Source organism: Caenorhabditis briggsae, assembly GCF_000004555.2.
Source record: "Caenorhabditis briggsae complete genome, chrIV, whole genome shotgun sequence".
NCBI classification, from domain to species: domain Eukaryota; kingdom Metazoa; phylum Nematoda; class Chromadorea; order Rhabditida; family Rhabditidae; genus Caenorhabditis; species Caenorhabditis briggsae.
In genome coordinates this window covers 17,439,879-17,459,562 of record NC_013487.2, presented here as the reverse complement: position 1 = coordinate 17,459,562, position 19,684 = coordinate 17,439,879, and the positions used below count along the sequence as shown (strand labels likewise).

The window sequence follows — 19,684 nt, the reverse complement described above, 5'->3', positions numbered from 1 at the left end:
ATTCTATCCCGACCCGCTGCATGTTAATAGACCGGAATCCGGATGAAATGATATAGGCGTGATGGGCCCTGTCGAGATCTATCATTTGGTACCAAAACTGTCTGAATATCTCGTTTTGAAGACAAGTTATCTGCCGGCCCGCCATCTGCCCGGGCCGGCCCGTTTGCAACTTTGATAGAACGCCACCCAAATCGCCCACTTTAAGGTCATATTTCTCGATGCTTGTAAAAAATATCAAAAAGTTGTCAACTGAGAAAAAGATTATCATAATATCAAAAACATTTTGCCTGTTCGCCACCTTTTGGTATATTTGAACCGAGATAAATTAGTTCAAAGCTGAAAGCTAGGTATGTGACCAAAACCCTTCCTGATCATTAGAAAAAGTACTGATAAGAGTTAGGCTGTTTTTGTCTTAACAAATTTTTAGAATCGAAAATTTCCTGACATATTGATGTCTAGCCGGTTAACGACATTTGCATTTTTCTTCGAGACATAAGCATTCCTTGGATTTGCAATTCTAGGAAAACGAGTGGCTCCACTTCATAAATCATTACCGTTTTTGTTCGGCTCACAGACCCTTGAGAAGATCCTGGTCCGCTTAAATGGTTGTTGGTCTGTCCCCTTTTTTTTCTACATTTCTTCTTCCAAACACCCAAATATGTTGAGAGAATATCTAAAAAAGAATGTGTTCTTCTTCTTCTTTTTTCGGCTTTGTGTCTCCAATAAAAAACAGCACATCTTAGTGTGTTCTTCTTCTACTTTTCAGGCAATTTTTCTATTTCTCCCCTTCTTGATACATTCGTGTGTATGTGTGCGTATCTGAAGGCCAGGAACAAATTGAATTGCGCTCTCTCGCCACCGGTCCTCCATGTTGGCCGTGAATCAAATTCTTTCTGGTTCCTCACAACTTGTTTGCTCCCCCCTTATCACCTTGCTATTTCAAATCAACTTTCCATTTTAGTGGTTTATCATGGATCTCCTGAACGCCACCATGGCGTCTACCATAGGTGATACCTCGATCGAACCATCATCTGTGAATGGAACTGTGGAGGACTACTGTCACTATGAGGTTATGCAACAGCACATGCTTGTCATGAGATTTTGGATGGTTTCTGTGTTTGGGTCGTCGATATCATTCATCTCAATGGTGGAGAATGTATTCTTGTTTTTGTTGTTTGTTACCAGGTGAGTTCAATCTCAAATTCCAACGTATATCGGATCCTGTGGAAGATATCAAAAAATTGAAGAGATGTAATTTTGATCTACCTAAATTCAACACTCCAACGGAATACCCTTATCTTTAAGCCCATATGACTCATGTTGTATCAAAGTTATCGAAAAGTTCGTAACGGATAAAATGTTGCTGATTTTATGGTTAACAATTTGTCAGTTGACGGCTTTTTGATATCTTTGAGAAGAACCGAGATGTAGGGGCTCAAAGTTGACGCTTTGGAGGGGGGTTTACTGTATTGACCACTTTTTGATATCTTGTATAGTAACAAAGGTACATATATGGGCTCAAAGTAGACAGTATTATATAAGACTTCATTATTCTGGTCTCTTTCAAGAAGGTTCTATTAATGTTTCAGCCGACGTCACCGACGAGAAAATCTCTTCATGATGCTCTTGGCATTTTTCGACATTTTTGTCTCAATGGCATATATTATGCTAATGTCTGTAAACGTGTTATCTGATGTACTCATGTCTCCACTTCTGGTCAGTATTTGGTAAGATATCTTTAACTCTATAAGCGAATTACGAATTCACTTCCTTAGGTACACATATATGATTCCGATTCTTACCATTTCTCATATCGCGATGACGTCATCATCTTTTCTCATTGTGGCCGCTTCATTTGAAAGATACTGTGCAACCCTTAACACTCCATACTTGAGATTTGCACAAAGGAATCGTAAATTCATTGCTCTCTGTGCCGTATTCTTGGGTGTAATCAGTAAGGGTACAATTTCAATTGAATTCGAGGTAAGGGACTTTCCTAAAACTTTTAAATAGGATATATCTCATTTCAGCTTGTCAATCATGAACAATGCGTTGGAAAGATGATGGCTACCACCATGAAGTTCCGTCCATTCGTTTTCGATACTCACTATAACTACTTGTTCCGTTTCTGGTACAGGCACTTTGTCACTGTATTTGCTCCTTTCTTCATTCTTCTATACCTCAATATTCGGATTGTGAGAGCTTTGACAACGTACACTACCGCTACAGTATGTCTTGTGACAAATGGAAACAGTGAAGACTTACAGAAGAGAAAGGTATTCGGGAAAAAAGTGGTCCTGAACCTAATAAAATTACAGGCAAGTGCAAGAGCAGCTACTCGGACACTGGTTATGGTTGGATGCTGTTATATATTCTCCAACATTATCAATGTGATTCTCACTTCCTTGGAACAAACCAACAATGAGCTAGGTATTGATTATCCCGAGTGAGTTTGAAAAGAAAGCAGCGCTTCAAATTTCTGCAAAACTACATAGCTTTCATTATTCTAGCTTAAAGTTGAAGCGAGTTATGCGCCATTGAACTCATCCGTAGTGAGACGCAGAGAAGCAAGAGTGCTCTAGCTTTTCTGCGTCTCTCTGCCCTCCAAAAAAAGAGGGGAAGTTTAAAGACGCATATCTCATAAACTAAACTACTATCAAAAAGTTGTCAACTGCAAAAATGAAGAGTTTTAAATTTTCTACATTTTCCAATTTTCAAACTTTTTCTAGCTTGTTTAGTTTCTGAGATATCCACCTTTAAACTTCCCATTTTTTTAGGGGAAGCAGAGAAGCGAGAGTGCTCTAGCTTCGCGCTTAAGCATAACTTTGCATTCGCGCTTAAGAATATGTTCGCGCTTAAGCATAAATTCAAAGCTAGAATCGCAAAATTTAATGAAAATTTTAAGAAGATTTTGTAAAGTTCAAATTTCAGCTTATACATTGTACTCATCGACTTGGTCTCCCTACTAACCACCATGGCTTGTGCCGCCCGTCTTCCTATTTATCTCTATTGCCAGCCAGTGCTTCGTCGAGAGATTTTCATGCATTTCAAGAGATTATGTGCACCGTGTGTAAGTTTTATAATAGCATTTATTAAGCTCATAAGCTGCCGTCTTTTTGCAGTATACTGATGTTTCCAGAATCCATCGACCTCTGAAAAACTCGGCGAGCGATTGAAATCCATGGAGACGGATACTAGTTTTCTGGTGGGTTTTTATAAACGGAAAACGAGTGATGTGAGCAGTATGTCTGGTGGTCTAACTTTCGCAAGTTTCCTAGTCCACCATCTTTAAAATGACCTAGAATAAGCCTGATATTCACCTGGTATGTTTTCTAGGTAATTTTGACGTGGTGGCCTAACTTTTGCTAGTGGGGTTATAGGCCACAACCTGTTTTTTGGTCTAAAATTGATCTGATGTTCACCTAGTGTAACTAACTCAACTTGCAAAAGTTAGGCCAACACTTAAAGACCAAGAAAACTTACCAGGGTCATGTTAGGTCATTTCTAGGCTGTTTTATCATGGTGGCCTAGAAAGCTCAACTTGCAAAAGTTAGGCCATCCCGTTATAATGTATACTTCCGAAAAATTACTCTGGATGTGACAATACAATTTCAGAGCAAAGGCGATGTAAAACCTTCCGAAGGTATTCCCACAACAACATTCAATGAAATGAAACCCCCGAGTTGTCTACACTCTCCATATGAAACCCTGCTGTGATAATTGTCTTATATTTAAAAAAAAAATAAATATTTATATTTAATTATCATGCAACTTGAAGAAATGTATAATCAATTTAGAAATCACATTCGACCAGAGATACGAAGATTGTCTCGTAGAGATCAAGAGATCAACTGTGGATCATTCGCTCTGTAATTTCCAGATAATAGAGAGTTACACAATATGCGATTTGCTAGTATGGAAACATACCCCTAAAAATAAGAAAAAGGGTACGAAGTTAACTACTAAAACATACCATGCTCCTCGTGATAGTAGAGATGCAAAGCCTTTTTAGCAGTCTCAAACAGAGAATTGTTGGCGGTGAGGAAGTGGAAAGAGTAGATCAAAGAGAACATTGGGAAGATGAGGAAGAGATATTCCTAAAAAGAAAATGATAAGGATACCGTAAACTCTCTAATAGAACGCCACTCCTGACTTCCAACTTTGAGACTAAATATCTCGTTTCCTGCAAGAGATATCAAAAATTGATAAACTGATAAAATGAACCCGGGCCGCCCGCGTGGCAGGCGAGCATTCTACCACTGAACCACCGATATATTAGTTGACAAAATTTTCATACCATTCCAAGGAACTGAGATATATGCTCTCAAAGTTGAAAGTTTGGGGTCCCGTTCTATTAGAGTGTTTACGGTAACTAACTCTTCGAGCAGCAGCAATCATTCGTAATTCATCCTTATCCTCGTAGTTTCTGTCGAAAACGAAGAAGACGAAAAAGAAGATAAAATAGAGTAGGAGCAATGAGAATGCAAAACGGCACGTTCTGATATTCTCTCTGAGTTGATAGCGACAACTGAAGACGTAGTCGTTGTGCACGCTGTGATTCTCGATTCTTTTGTTCTTCTGAAACCAGGAAATGAAACCAGGAAAAGAGGATTTTTCTAGATGAAATGAATAATTAAAATGAAACTCTCTCACCAATTCCAGAAGCTTGAATAACAAAGAAAAGACCGCGGAGAAGACTGCAATGATAACAAACCATGCATTTCTTTGAATATTGGATTGACTGAGAAGCGAGTACTGGCAAGCTTGGAGATTTGTTGGAAGAGTCAGGCTGAATGAGAATGCCAGAATTTCAGCAATCATTGGAATCCACTGGAAAGATGGTTTTCGTACGGAATACAGGAGATTTTGATTCATTGTAAAGCTCTAGGCATGTTTATACTCATCTGGAAGCTGCTGACACGCAAAATCTGAATTTCTTAATTTTGCTCAATTTGAACCAAAACTAACCAAATTGTGACCCAAAGTTTTAAAAAAATGGAATTTTCAAAGGTGTGCCTTGTTTATACTCATTTGAAAACTGTTAGCACGCAAAATCTGGATTTTTAAGTTTTAATCTATTTGAATTATGACCCAAACAACGACACAAACAATATTCAAGGTTCAATCCATTTGAGCTTTGGGCAAGTTTCGGCCAATTTTAAGCCAAAAACCAACTTATACGAAATGTGTCATTTTATGCTCATTTTGAAGCTTCTAACACGCGTAATTTGAATTTTTAAGTTATGGTTAGTTTGTACCAAAACTGAGTTATGACCCAAACAAGGTTCAGGTGAAAAAAATAGAATTCCTCAAAAAATAGCATTTTCGAAAGTATTCCTTGTTTATACTCATTTCGAAGCTTCTAACATGCGAAATCTGAATTTTCAAGTTTCAATCGATTTGAATCCAAACCGACCGAGTTAAGACCCAAACAACTTTCAGGTCAAAAATGGAGTTCTCAAAAGTGTGTCTTGATTATACTCATTTTAAAGCTATCAACGTCCTAAACTCGATTTTTATATTCTCCCAACTTCTAGGGCACCATGATTACCATCACACCACATAAGACCTTGAAGATAATCGGTGCTCCGTTGTTTTCGTAGCTTTGATAATTCTGAGAAGCGTAGAGTCTCTCAACAACCAGTAAAAAAGGAAACCATATGAACAACATGCACAACGAATCCGGAACTGTTGCCGAGAATGCACACTGTGAGTCATCGACGATCACTGATGGATCAGGCTTCGGTGTGTCGTAGGATTGCCATAGACCCAGAGTGGATCTTAGTAATAAATAGACATCTGCAGCCATCACTGCCATTGTTTGATGTATCATTATAATCTTCATATGGACATGAAACGCTAAGAAAAATTGGGTTTTGGCTGGAATTGAAAGTTGTATACTCACCACAACATTTTCTCAACAAGTAAAGAAGGAATGAGTTGAATCCAAAAGCTGACAAACAAATTGCCAGATGCATGGAGTGTACTGCAAAGGCAGCAGAATCCAGCTCAGGCGAATCTTTGGGCTCGGTTAGCTCCATCTGGAATGCTCAAGAAATTAGGAATCCAGATTTTGTGGAACGTGAGACAGAATTCTTAAGAAAAAAGAAGAAGAAGAAGAAGAAGAAGAAGAAGAAGAAGAAGAAGAAGGGAATATGAAAGCGTCAACTAGTTTTCTCTTGTGTGAAGGAATGCATAATGAAGGAAAGAGGTCGAAAAATGAAAGAAAAAAAACAGAATTTAAGATGGAGAGGCTCAGGAAAGGGGGAGCGTAGGGGCGATGGCTGCGGCTCTCTCTTGAAAATTGAAAAGACACAAGAGACTGAAAAGACATGTGGTCACAAAAAGGAGATTGGTAAGGAGAGAGAGGGCGAGGGGAGAGGAGGAAGTTAGAATGGAAACGATGAATGTTATTGGTAATGAAAATCGAGAAGAGGAAAGAAGAAGAAGAAGAAGAAGAAGGAAAAAGCAACATCCAGAATGAATTATCCAATCAGGAGCGTTTGCTCTTGGCTCTTCATGGTGTTTTTTTGTTGAAAAACGTTATCCTGAAACTTTTGCTACACTAGATACGCCACCTGAAAGTTGGTATTAAGTACCGTAAACACTCCAATAGAAAACTACCCAAATCGTCAAATTTGAGCATTTATATCTCGGTTCCTGTGAAAGATATCAAAAATTGGTAAACTAATAAAATGTTTGCCATAATATCAACAACATTTAATCAGTTGGCCACTTTTTTATATCTCTTACAGGATCCGAGATATAAAGGCTCAAAGTGGACGATTTGGGTGGCTTTCTATTACAGGCTTTACGGTAGATTTGTCGTGAAATAACTCCTCGAGAAGAAGTGATAGACAAATGTTACCAACTACAAAAATGGTGCTCTATTTTTGCTCAAAATACCTCAAGATTTTCAACGCTCATTTGTTTTTAAAGCTAGCTACTCAACCCAGTTTGGTTCAACTAGAATGAGATAATGATGCGCACATTTGAATGGAAATTTCGAGAAAACCACACAACTAAACTACACTTTTAACATTTGAAACATTTACAGGATTCATTCAAAATATATTAAAACAAAAAAGAAGTATTCTGACTTTTTCCTAATCCACCCATATCATTTGGAGTCGCGGTTCTTAGATCGTCCATAACTTTGCTCATTTTACACCCTAGAAGCTGAAATTAGTCTCAAACATAATCGTTTTCTGCCTTTTATCCATTTCCGCCGAAAAAACCAAGAAAATATATAAACTCTCCAAAATCGTATTTTTCTCTGAAAACGCATTTCCTCTGTTTGCCTCTCCCCAGTTTCAAGAGAGAAAAGTGGGCGGAGTCTCCTCACACACAAAGCATAGTGGCCGGCGCGAACCCGGGAAGTGTCGGCTGCTTCGAGGCAGCGCGCGCTTGGCTCTATCTGTTGCTTTTATGACCTGTTCTGCAACGGAAACTCGAGGGAAAATGCTGAAAACTACTAGACTGACACTTTAAAATACGGAGAATCCGAGAATCTACTTTTCAAAACAGAATGTGTTTGAAAAGTATGGAAATTTTGGTATATAAATAGTTAATTAGAAAATTTTCGCGCCGGAGGCGCAACAGCCAGCTGTTTGGAGCAAGTAGACGCTTGTACAAGCATAATAGTCTAGATTCGAAAGATGAGCAACGGAAAAATTATTCTAGTTTAATGCTTTCAGAAAAACAGAAATAAGATGTTTCAATTTTCAGCTAGCCAGCAGATCTACATACTAATTAGCTAGATGTAAACAAGCTCAAATATCAGCAATCTTGTGCCTCAAATTTCTATAATTCTAGCCTACATAACATTTGTAAATGCTATATGTATTTCCTAGAATTCATGCGACAAGCAATTATGGCTGTAGTGTTATTTCAAAGGGAAAATGGGATTGTCCTATAGTAATAAGCCTCAATTCAAAATTCAACATTAGTGCACATATACAAACAAATTCTAGCTACTTTGAGCACAAAGCATTGCTAATCCAAAATTTGAATCACTTTATTTCTTTGGGAGGGGAAACAAAATCGGAAACGACGTCACCATCATGGACTTTAGAGTATGTACAATAGTTACAGAAACGATTCAGAATAAATAAATACAACGTAGTTCACATGTCATCCATATCGTCTTGCTCTTCTTCCTCTTCGTCTTCTTCACCTTCCGAAGAGTCTTGCTCATTCTCATGGTCATTCATGACTTCCTGTAGAGCTGGGGATACGGTGCCTCTTTCGGAATTCGTACTGGGAGGACGTTCGGGAAGTCTGCAAAGAAGTTATAGTTACAAAGCAGTATTTACCGTGGAACCTGTAATAGAAGGGCTTCCTAAAAGAGCCAATTTATTGCGGTTCCTGTTAAAGATATAAAAAATTAGTCAACTGATGAATTGTCTATCATATTATCAGCTCAGTTGACACATTTTTGATATCTCTTACAGTAACCGACATACATGGACTCAAGGATTACGGTTCGCGAAATTCTAGAATTCGAGAGTGAACTCCTGAACGAGCCAATTTATCTCGGCTCCTGCCGAAGATATTAAAAAGTTGCCAACTGATAAAATGTTTATCATAATACCACAACCATTTTATCAGTTGACATATTTTTGATATCTTGCATAGACGCCAAGATAAATTAGGTCAAACTTGACAGTGTGGGGGCCCTTCTATTATACGGTATCTGACGACTTACATTGGGTCGAGAAACGCCAGATTCTTGTAATCATGAGTAAGAGCTTTACTGGATGCAAATTCGGCTTCATAACTAGACATCTGCAATTTTAAATTTTGAATTTTTGATAATTTTGAAATCAGGCCTCTTCTTACCAAGTTGGGATCAACAATAGCTCCGGTAGCCATCGCCGCCATCAAATGCTCGTAAGCCGGAATGACTTTTCTGGATTTCAGCAAAAAATCTGCTTGTAATATATGATATTTGTGGGTCTTTGTAGGCGGCATCAACTGTCTCGAAGCCGTCAGTCTCTCGAAAACTTCTTTGCACCGAGCATCATCCTTAAGCCTACTATATTCCGTAATCAGATAACAGTAGGCCGAGAGCACATGCGGATGCTCGTTTATCACTTCTTGCAGCAAATAATACATCTCCTGTGAAGCCTTAAGGATTGTAAAAACTGCCAAATGTCTTTGATTACCTTTGGGTGACTTGCTTCTGGATTCCGATTGATTCCATTAACCAAAACATGAACTTTCAGAAGTTTTGCATTCACATTGGTTCGATTTGCATGAAGGAATTTTGTAGCAAAGATTTTCGCCTCTCGGTGGCCACTGCAAAATTGAAAATCGGGGTAAATTTAATCTCAATTATCTCGGTTTCCGTTAAAGATATGAAAAATTTGTCCACTAATAAAATATAGGCGATTTCATGATTATCATTTGACCAGTTGATAATTTTTTCATATCTTTTACAGGAAACGAGATAATTGAGCAGAGGAAATACGTTATTCCCTAAACTACAGTAATCTCACTTTTCTTCTTGCAAAAGTGTGTCAACATATAAAAGCCCAAGATCCGAGTTATTCTGCATGGCTTCGACAGATTGTTCCAAGAATTCTCGCGTTTCCCTCTTGTCTGAAAATTGATCATATGATAAATCTCATATTTTGAACCCACGTGTCTCTGCTTCAGGTCCCTTCATCTTGGCTAAAAATGCTCTTCTAACGTATGTTTTCAGATAGACAGCATAGACATACGGTTCTGTACCAGCGACGGCACATGACATTGCCCGATTGGCAAAAGCGCTAGCCAAATCAAGATCCACTTGATGGGCGACAAATCCATTCACAATTGCCGTCTCGATTCGATGCGGCCATTCTCTAGTCAACATTGATGCTAGTTCTTCGAGAGCAACTTGGTTTTGATTGAAGTCTCTGAAATACTCCTATACCGGAGATGAGCTATAATGTCTTGATCAGAAAACGTACTCCAATAAGAAGGAATGCTAGTAGCTCCATCCCATCAATCCACAATGGATCCCTATAATGAGCTCTGCTGAGCAATCTTCTTGCCTCGTCCTTTTTGCCAATTAGATAGTTTAGACGAGCCATTTCAGTGAGAACGCGGGCGTTTTGATGGGACATTTTTCTCAAATGGGCTATCGCCTCGTAGATTTTGTTCTTTCCAACAGCTTCGACGGATTTCAGCCAGTGAAACACATCTCGTCTTTCTGTTCCGATGAATTGCGAGACATATCGCACTAGGAGAAACTCATCCGCCTTGTTTTTTCTCAATAGAGACATTACTGGTCCAAGGGAAGAAGAACAGATTCTGGAGCTGTTTCTGAAAAGCGAGTTTGAGATTTTGAAGAAAACAGGTATCCCGAAATTTCCAAAAATTGTCAGATTTTTGAATTCTGAAGTTTGTCATCATTTTTAGCTCATTTTCAGCTTTAAAACGAGCTCAAACTTGACAAGGCTCCGCCCATTTTGAAGTTTCACCTAGACGCGCGACGCACGACCCACGACCGCGACGCGCCTGAAAATTCAATGTGGACGGCGCCTAGTCGTGTTTGGGCTCATTTTGAAGCTGAATCTTGGAATTGAGTTGGGAATTTTGTACTGAAGCAGTCGAAAAACAGGTGTCTTTCGGAAATTGACAAAAAAAAAAAGAATTTTCAAATAATTCTGTGAATGCAAATTTTTCAATCTATGTGTGTTTCAAACCCTCCAAAATGTTCAAAGAAATCGGACTTGTGAAAACGGTGAAAATAACCGAAAATCATATACATACTCATCTGGTAGCTCACTGGACCATGGCTCTGGCGGCACACAATCTCCCACTTCTTCCTTTTTCAGTTGACGAAGAAGACGTGGCATCTCTTGATTCTTTTTTTCTAGATACGGACCACAGATTTTGTTCAAGGCGGCTGAAATTTTTGAAATGATTTCATGAGAAAAAACCTTTGTATGCTTACCATAGGCTTCTGAAAATTTGTTGGTTTTTTGAAGGACGCAAGCGTAGCTGAACCAGACATTATCCTGATGTTCCAGTTGATTATATTCCTCGAAACTTTCGGGTTCCCGAAGTTCACCGGGTGTGAATGCAATACTCATATCGAATGATGCTATGAAGGTTTTCAGGATCTAAAATGTTTAAGAATTATTCAATTTTAGATAAATTTGGAGAAACTCACAGCTCCAGCCTGCGCATATCGTTTCGTTTTATCGTAAAACTCGCAAATACATTTGTAGATATTACCGTCAGCTTCAGTGCGAGCCAAAGCTAAACGACTTCCGTTCTGTCCTTGATTTGTTATCTCATACAAGAGGATGGTGTCTTCTGCATAACCGTGCTCGCAAAGAATTCGAAGATGTTCCCATATGGGGACTGGTCGTTTCAACATCGCCATTGGTTTTGTTGCAGAACATCGCGATTTGCGGGAAGACGTTTGAGGAGCAGATGCACGTGGCATAGCCTGAAAATTGACTAGAATTTTTAAATTAGAATTTCATATAGTGTAAGATTGACACAATGTTTAAAGCTTCAAAAAAATGATAACAACTGGCACAGAAAAACCACGGATGTATCCATGATTCTGAATGCGTTCACACAGCAACCGATCCAGTTAGAAACGCGGTCTCTCACTCTCTAACACGTGCAAATGGAGCGCATTTGCACAGCCTTCTCTGGAGTGTCGGAGACCCCGCAAATTCCGGGGAAACAAAATCGGGGAAAAAACGGAGAAAGTGGGCGGAGTCGAGAAAACCCGTGCGGCAAAACCGTGCCAGGGTTGCAATTTAGGCTCCGCTTCCTCATGACCGTGTCCAAATGTGCAGAAAAACCCCCTGCGGCAAAACCGTGCCAGGGTTGCAATTTAGGCTCCGCCCTTGACTCCGCCCACTTTTCTCCGGAGTTTTTTTCCCCGGAAATTTTTTTCTCCGGAACTTGCGGGGTCTCTGGAGTGTCGAACAAAAAAGAATAATGTGTTTTTATATAACAGAGCACGCTCTCCCCAGCTCCCAATATGAACTGCAAGCCTTTTTCTCAGCGGAGCGCGGTTGCGCGCGGCGAAAATTTTTATTTTTTAAATTTTGTACTGAAAAATCGGTTTTTAGCAAAATTTTCTTATTTTTCGCCAATTTTTTCAATTTTTCGTCCATAGAAATTGTTAAACCGGCTAAAACACACATTTTAAGTATAAAAGCAGCAAGTTCCGACTAAAAATGAAAGAGGAGATAGATTTTTAAGCAATTAATTTTCAATTAATTTTTTAAATATTTTCTAAAAACGGAAATTTCTCAAATTGTTCGGTGTTTTAAGAATTTTTTTTGTTAAACTATTGTAAAGAATTCATTTTTGAGTGTTTCGAACTATTATCCGCCAAAATGCTCTTTCGGTCAAAAAAGATATTGCGATTTTTAGAAAATTGCTTAAAAATCTATCTCTTCTTTCATTTTTTGTCGGAACTTGCTGCTTTTATACTTAAAATGTGTGTTTTAGCCGGTTTAACAATTCCTATGGACGAAAAATTTAAAAAATTAGCGAAAAATGAGAAAATTTTGCTAAAAACCGGTTTTTCAGTACAAAATTTGAAAAATAAAAATTTTCACCGCGCGCAACCGCGCTCCTCTGAGAAAAAGGCTTGCAGTTCATATTTTTCACTGGGGAGAGCGTGCAGAGCAATTTCCGGTTTAAAATGTGATTTTCTTCATTACACGGTCTCCCACAGAACATTTCCGAACTGCAAATTAATTTTTGATCTACAGAAAAAAAAATTGGCGCGACCACAATTGCAGGTCTAAAACCATGATTTCAGAATTTTTTATCTGATTTTTTGGAGGTTGAAGAAGATTAAAATGATTCTTAAGAAATTTATTACTGGTTATAGAATCCTGAATGGTCCTTTTCCGGAAGAAAAAATTTCAAAAATGATCATTTTTGAAAGTTTTTTACAGAAAAAATGTATCTCCTCTTTTAGTTTTCGACATTTCTAAGAGTTCTACAGCTTAAAAGAACCGCAAAAATTTACTCTACATTTTGTATAGATGAATTTTTGATTCGTCTGATAAAAAATTTTTTATATTCAAAAAACAACGCAAAAATGCGATTTTGTGCAATTTCGTGAGGTTTTTTGATTATAAGAAAAGTTTCATCAGACGAACCAAAAATTCATCCATACAAAAAGAAGAGTAAATAATTGCGGTTCTTTTGAGCTATAGAACTCCTACAAATGTCAAAAACTGAAAGAGGAGATACATTTTTTCTGTAAAAACTTTCAAAAATGACCATTTTTGAAACTTTTCTTCCGGAAAAGGACCATACAGGATAAAAAATTCTGAAATTATGGTTTTAGACCTGCAATTGTGGTCGCGCCAAATCTTTTTTCTGTAGATCAAAAATTAGTTGCAGTTCGGAAATGTTCTTTGGGAGACCGTGCATTAGCAAAAAATTCTAACTATAAGGAAAAGGCATAGTTAACTTCTCGAAACTAGGTCAATGTAGGTTTGGAGCAATTTGAAAATCAGAACATTTTAGAATCTTTCCTACGAAAATAAAAAACACGAGTCCCTTTATTTTGGGCTTCATTTGTCTAGATTTTCTAAGGCCTGAAAATTATGATTGTAAATGAACAGAAAATCAATTGTTCAAGTGTATGGCGATGTATCTTCGTGAAGACTTCGTGTACTTTTTATGACGAATAGAAACTTTTCTGGGAACGTTTTTCAAGACATGAAGAAGCCCTTTTAGAAACATTTTGTGATTGTCAGACGACTCTAAATAAAAAAAAGAAAAACAACGTTTTTGTAGAACAGATTTATTGAAAAGCAACAACAAGTCGGGAGTCGACACTTAGCGAAGTCTTCTGGCTTCTCTCTCAGACTCGAGAAGGGTGAGGATGTCTCCCTCGCGGACTGGGCCCTGAAAAAATATTTTATTGAAAGCACGGTGTTTCGGATATATAATTTTATTAAAAGCACGGTGTTTCGGATATTTTATTTTCGGTTGGAAACTTTCATCTTTTTATCAAAAGAGGAATTTTTTTTTCGAAAGTTTCCAAATGCAAAACTAACTCAATCGTTTTATCGATTTCTTTATACTGAGGATCAGTGATCCCGAGTATTCATATTTAACAAAAATTCCAGGTTTACCTTAACGTTTCTGATGATGGAACGGTTGTTTTGGTCGTTGATGAACTCGACGCGGACTTGGGTACATTGTCCTTGGGATCCGGTGCGGCCGATGACCTTGGTGACCTGGAAATATTCCAATTGTGCATTTTATGTTCTATTGGTTGAATAGATCCTAATAAAATAAAACTTACACGAGCAAGAGTAAGCTTGTCCATGGCGACTGATTACCTGCAAAATAAAAAAATATTTAATGAAAAAAACGGTTAAGAGGAAGAAAAACGAATAGAGCATGAAAATTCGAAATATTTCGCATCCGACCTTGAAGTTAAAGATTAAAACTTCGAAAAGCAATATTTTCACTGATTTTGGGCATCATTTCAGACATATTCGATGTTTCTTGCCCCAAAAATTCCAAAACAAACAAAATTCTTGAAGAATTTCGCCAAAATATGCAAAAAATCCGAGAAAAACGACAAAAAACGAACGAAAAAATTTTAGGCCAGAAAAGAAAAGCGCGTCGTGCACAGAAATTGGGGGCGGGGCTTCGAAAACGCAAGTGCGGCGCGGTTCTTAGCGTTATGGCGGAGTGTCGTTGCAACTTCTTCTGCTTCTCTGCGTCTCCTCAACTTTGGAAATTCTGAACTGTGATTCGCCTTCTCACGTGAATTGGATGCACCTATTCTGAAAATTGTCATTGTCTTCTGAAAATTGCTTTGAAAAACATCTTATCGAATGTGAGTATTGTTAGCAAAACTGAGTACTCAAAAAACCAAAGATGATGTGACAAAAAAAATAGAAAAAAAAACCAAAAACAAAATCTGCGGATCAGGTGGTGATTGTCTCTATCAACTACGCCGTAAACATTGATTCGCTCAACATTTACGCATCATTATGTTCCAAAACACTGTAAATTTTTTTCTATGAATCCATTTCCCAGGTTTGTACCAGAACTTCAACGTGGTTTCCTCTCCTTTTGTATCCCATGACAACTTCGCGAGCGTGCGACGAAAATAATTATTTAGTATACCTTTTTCTGGCGAATCTTTCTGTGTCCATCGCTCACTTAATATTCCGATTCGATTTTTCTTCCCGATACAAGTGTGTGTTTAGGTCAAATTGTGTTGTGATGAACGTATTAGGGTTATAGACCCCGGATTTATATTTATTTTTTCTCACTTCCATCTGCCAAAACAAGATACAATTCTTCTATTATACAAACTCTTCCTCAGCAGTCTGATCTAGTTGGCAACACGACTGTGTCAATATTGAGAAAGAGAGAGGGAGAACAACCGCTCTATTGATGTTTCTGAACAAGAGAGAGCTCATTTTGCCTCCAATTTTCCTTCCCCAGACAGTTCTTTGCTCTATGAATTCAGCAAAATTCATAGAGCTTCGTGGGCAGCCGATAATCCGATTTTTGTCCGAAGATTTCCATAGAAAAATTCCTCGAAGTCTGTTTTCTTCTGCAAAGAAATTTCCATTCATCCTTCTTATCTATGATAACATATTTTTTGTCCATTTATTTTTTGTCCATTTTTCCTTTAAAAGTACTATACCCACCTGTAGTCTTCACTTTTTGTTCGGCGGCGATGACGTTTCTCCGACGGTCGGGCTGGTTTTTCCTCTCTCTCCCTGTGTAAATGCAGAAAAAAAGAAAACTGAACTTTGTGATGAGAGACACAGACACATACAGTTTATACTGCTGCTGCCTCGGTCTCAATTTTTCCTTTTTCGAGCGATCCGAATTTTGGAATCGCGATTATTTTGAATAGACAATAGTAACTTTTTTACTTCACTTTTGGTGTTTTTTTCGTTTTTGCAACAAGTTTCTGAATCTAAATTCATAAAAATTCAATTCCTTATCAGCTGATATGCTAAGTGCAAACATTGAGAAAAGTGTAAAATTTGCCTATAATGATTCTAGATTTTCAAATATTGATCTAGATCTTCGAAAGTTGATTCCGGCAAGAAATAAAAACATAAAAATGGTTTCGCAGTTTTGCAAAAAGATTATTGATCATTTTTCTTCCGGTATTCCTTTTTTCAAACAACGATTTTTCCCTTTTTCTTTGTCCAATTTTCCCTGACAATTGAGTTTTCTCTGCCTCCAGATTCGGCCTTAATTACCAAAATTAATGAATTTCTTGCTTTCCTATTTCCCAATTACCTTCACAGCGGCGTCTCTCTCGTAAATCGTAATAAGCTCACCTGCTCGGTCATGCCAAGGTTTGGTTTCGCGCTCATAATTGTTTCAATGGTCCCCTTCTCTGCCAGCCGTTCGCGTTCTCTGACCATAGAAACAAGTGTCAAGCATATCCTTCCCGATGCTTCGGGAAGGATGACCCAGTAATTATTCGGTAAAGAAGCTTATCCGCCTTTGTTATGGGGTCAACCTTTAATAACGTTATTATCCGTGTTCAATCCAAATTTGGGATTTCAAAAGTATTTACTTCAAGAAAGAAGTTTTAACTTTGGAAAACAAAAAGTTTCCCAATTTCAACATGATCTATGAAGCGACTCCAACTTTTTCTCACTCTTTCTCTTCCTCTTCTATTCTTTCACATCTTTTGAAGATAGCAGCAAGTCACGCATTTTTACATTTTCAAGTTCCCGAGTGTGCCAACTGAACTTTGATCGGTGTACTTTAAAGGCGTCTCTAGTTTCATAGAGACTGCTGCTTCATTATAGTTATTCAAAATTCTTGGAAGCTAGATTTGGCTTATAGAGGATTTTTCCACCAGAATTATATATTTTTCGAAAGGCATATCATAAATAAATACGAATGCACATGTTTTTTTCCTTCCGTTCGTTTATATCCAATAGCTTATTGTCGAAGATCAGCGTCGGAATTCTCTTAAGGGACTCGTTTCTCTCTGCTCCCTAGTAGTCAAACATTACCACCTGCACACGTTATTTTACATTTCCTTTTCTTCTCTGGGTAACAAATTGTGTACACAGTAAATTCCCTTCTCTTGTAACTTTTTTCTTCTTTTTTCTAGCGATGTTAGCAATTCCCGAATATGCTACTGTTGCCTTTCCGCTTCTTATCCGATTTTTTTCCCCACGCAGTCCATTTGACATCTCCTTGGAAATATCCACCCAAACTACACACAATTTTCTCACTCCGTATTTCTCCTCCCCTTCAGTGTCACAAATTTTGGCTAAGGAAACTAACAATTTGAAGAAAACCTAATGTTCAACAAACTTTTTTTTGAGGAAAATAAGTGCCACAAATCACCTGCAAATTTAGTTATGGAATTATTTTTCATCTTCACTATACTCTTGTTTCCCTGAATAATAAGTTGCAAAATCTCGAAAAATCGCTTCAAGTCCATTACTGGAAACTTCTGGAAAGTTCTGGGATTGTTTTTGAATTTCCGTCAATTTTGTAATTTTTCGAGAGAAAAAATTTATTTTTTTCTCCAGTTTTTTGCAAACGTTTTAGACCTTTTTAGGTTTTTCAACTATTTTTAAAGATTCTTTTCCGATTCTTCCGATTTCTCTGTCTGAAATTTGACAGGATGGTGATCGCGAAGATTACTGTAATTTACTGTAGAAAACTCATTTCATTTTCTAGTTTTTTTTTGCAAACCTTTTTGTCTGCATTTTGACGTGATTGTGTTTGCAAAAAAGAACTACAAAAAGAAGTATGTTGTCTACAGTAATCTACAGTAATCTTTACAAACACCATCCTGTCAAATTTCAGTTGAAAAACTGGAAAAAATCGAGAAAGATCCTTCGAAAATAGCTGAAAAACCTGAAAAGGTCTAAAAATTTTGTGAAATATCGAAGAAAAAAAAATGTGTTTGCAATTTTTTTAAACATTTTCTTTGGTGAATTTAGACATTCACACCTTTTGATGTATTGAAAAATAATGAAAAATTTATGCCGAAGTCCCTCTTTAACTTCAGAATATCTTCCCTAGAATCAACCTTCCCCAAAGTACTCTCTCTTCCTTTGGAACAATTCGCCCTTCCTCCGCATAGATACCAATCTGTCACCTTTCCGTGTCTTATTCCCCCTTCTCACCAACTTCAAATATTCTCAGTTCTTCTGCTTCCAATCAATGCCTCCAACTTCAGAATCACATTGGTCTCCGTTTGCTCCGTCCATGTCGGTGACATACGGCGGACTACCTGGCACCTCAACATCATCACCAGACTTCTCACCTCCAGGGACGTCGTCTCAGGATGATGGTTGTGCAGTGTGTGGAGATCGGGTGAATGGGAAACGGTATGGAGCGCCTGCGTGTCTCGGATGCATAGTTTTCTTCCGACGCGCAGTCACCAACGATGTCTCGTATAAATGTTTGAAGGGCGGAAATTGTATAATCACGAATGGTGAGTTTGAAGTCTGAAATTCATATTCTGAATATGGAAATGCCTATTTTTCAGAATCTCGATGTATATGTCGCTACTGTCGACTCCAGAAATGTTTCACTGTTGGAATGAAAGCGTCCGCCATTCAAAGACGAGACGTCATGGGTCCTAGGAAGCCAAAATCAAAAGATATCCCAATAAAGCAAGAAGTGATTGAGGATACACCGAATCTGAAATGCATATCAAATCCATCGAGCAGTGGTAGTATGGTGGATGGTGAATGGAAAGTTCACATGTCCCAATCATACTTCAATGCTCCATTCCTCGAAGGAAATCCCACAATGAAGCGGAACATGGGTCTACTCGATAATCTTGTCCACCTCCAAAGATATCAGATTAATCGACACCGCGAATTTTTCGCCGCTCACGAAACAATCAATCTGGACGGTGACTTGTACGCTCATTTGCATAGAAAAGTAGGTGCCGAATATATGCCTATTTGCAGGACCTCATGTCCTTATTTGAAGCTAAACGGCACCAATCATCGGAGAGCGCGTGCTCAAGACGTCAATAGTATGCTCAAGCTGGGACTTGTCGATGCAGCCACATGGGGAAATCAGTTTGAACCATTCCGACGGCTGAGCACTGAGGATAAGAAACACATTTTGACGGAATTCGGATTCACTTTCATGCTTGTTGATCAGGGATTCAAAACGGCTAAAAAAGCAGAGACTGGATTCTGGTTACTTCAAAATGACACTTTTATGCACGAAGACTATTTTCTTGGATTACCGGAAGATGATGCCAAAAAGGAGAATGCTGCTACGAAGGCAAAGTGAGCTTATTTTTGAATTTGAAGTGCATCAAAATGTGTAGAAAACAATTTAGATTTATATAGCGAAATCTCAAAAAATCGGGTTCTCATCCATTTCTAGAACTTTCTAGAAGGTTCTAGAACTGTTTTTGAATTTCCGCCAAAACGGAATACTTCGAAAGATTAACAGCTATTTTGCAATTTTTCGAGGATAAAATTTGTTTTTTCTCCAGTTTTGCGAAATTTTTAGACCTTTTTATGGGGTTATTCATGTAGCGAAAATATGTATTGAAATGCATTTCCGCGCCCTCGAAATTCAATGCATGAGCGTCGCGAAATGTATTTCAAAGCATTTCGCTACATAACTGTAAATTCATTGAAATACATCGCGTGGCGGGATATTTTTTCTGGAAAAAGGGATCCGCCTTTAAACTTTGTGCAGGATTGGG

The 19,684-nt window shown here is 38.0% G+C and overlaps 5 protein-coding genes across 5 annotated transcripts in view; 2 read left to right on the top strand and 3 right to left on the bottom strand.

Annotated features, from left to right (window-relative positions):
* Positions 1 to 970: 970 nt before the first annotated feature.
* CBG13583 lies at positions 971 to 3,717 on the top strand (the record flags this gene model as incomplete). Its single annotated transcript, XM_002634991.2, has 8 exons — positions 971 to 1,185; positions 1,590 to 1,727; positions 1,776 to 1,983; positions 2,031 to 2,276; positions 2,319 to 2,446; positions 2,932 to 3,070; positions 3,140 to 3,205; positions 3,616 to 3,717. The coding sequence occupies 8 exons, from the start codon at positions 971 to 973 to the stop codon at positions 3,715 to 3,717; spliced, it is 1,242 nt and encodes a 413-aa protein (XP_002635037.2).
* Positions 3,718 to 3,962: 245 nt separating this feature from the next.
* CBG13582 lies at positions 3,963 to 6,041 on the bottom strand (the record flags this gene model as incomplete). The annotated part of the gene is made up of 5 exons (XM_002634990.2): positions 3,963 to 4,097; positions 4,378 to 4,578; positions 4,654 to 4,830; positions 5,552 to 5,859; positions 5,906 to 6,041. 5 exons carry the CDS (start codon positions 6,039 to 6,041, stop codon positions 3,963 to 3,965), a joined length of 957 nt encoding a protein of 318 aa, XP_002635036.2.
* A 2,085-nt stretch (positions 6,042 to 8,126) lies between these two features.
* Positions 8,127 to 11,443, bottom strand: CBG13581 (the record flags this gene model as incomplete). Its single annotated transcript, XM_045236426.1, has 10 exons — positions 8,127 to 8,280; positions 8,708 to 8,787; positions 8,842 to 9,120; positions 9,168 to 9,300; positions 9,501 to 9,603; positions 9,646 to 9,913; positions 9,957 to 10,311; positions 10,762 to 10,897; positions 10,946 to 11,114; positions 11,165 to 11,443. The coding sequence occupies 10 exons, from the start codon at positions 11,441 to 11,443 to the stop codon at positions 8,127 to 8,129; spliced, it is 1,956 nt and encodes a 651-aa protein (XP_045095203.1).
* Positions 11,444 to 13,821: 2,378 nt separating this feature from the next.
* Positions 13,822 to 14,317, bottom strand: Cbr-rps-28 (the record flags this gene model as incomplete). Its single annotated transcript, XM_002634988.1, has 3 exons — positions 13,822 to 13,890; positions 14,121 to 14,225; positions 14,294 to 14,317. The coding sequence occupies 3 exons, from the start codon at positions 14,315 to 14,317 to the stop codon at positions 13,822 to 13,824; spliced, it is 198 nt and encodes a 65-aa protein (XP_002635034.1).
* Positions 14,318 to 18,168: 3,851 nt separating this feature from the next.
* Cbr-nhr-274 overlaps positions 18,169 to 19,684 on the top strand; it is a gene marked incomplete at both ends in the record, with an annotated part of 3,490 nt that continues 1,974 nt past the window's right edge. Inside the window, 2 exons of the mRNA XM_045236425.1 lie at positions 18,169 to 18,442; positions 18,497 to 19,256. Coding sequence (XP_045095202.1) covers positions 18,169 to 18,442; positions 18,497 to 19,256 — 1,034 coding nt within the window. The remainder of the gene's footprint in view (positions 18,443 to 18,496; positions 19,257 to 19,684) is intronic.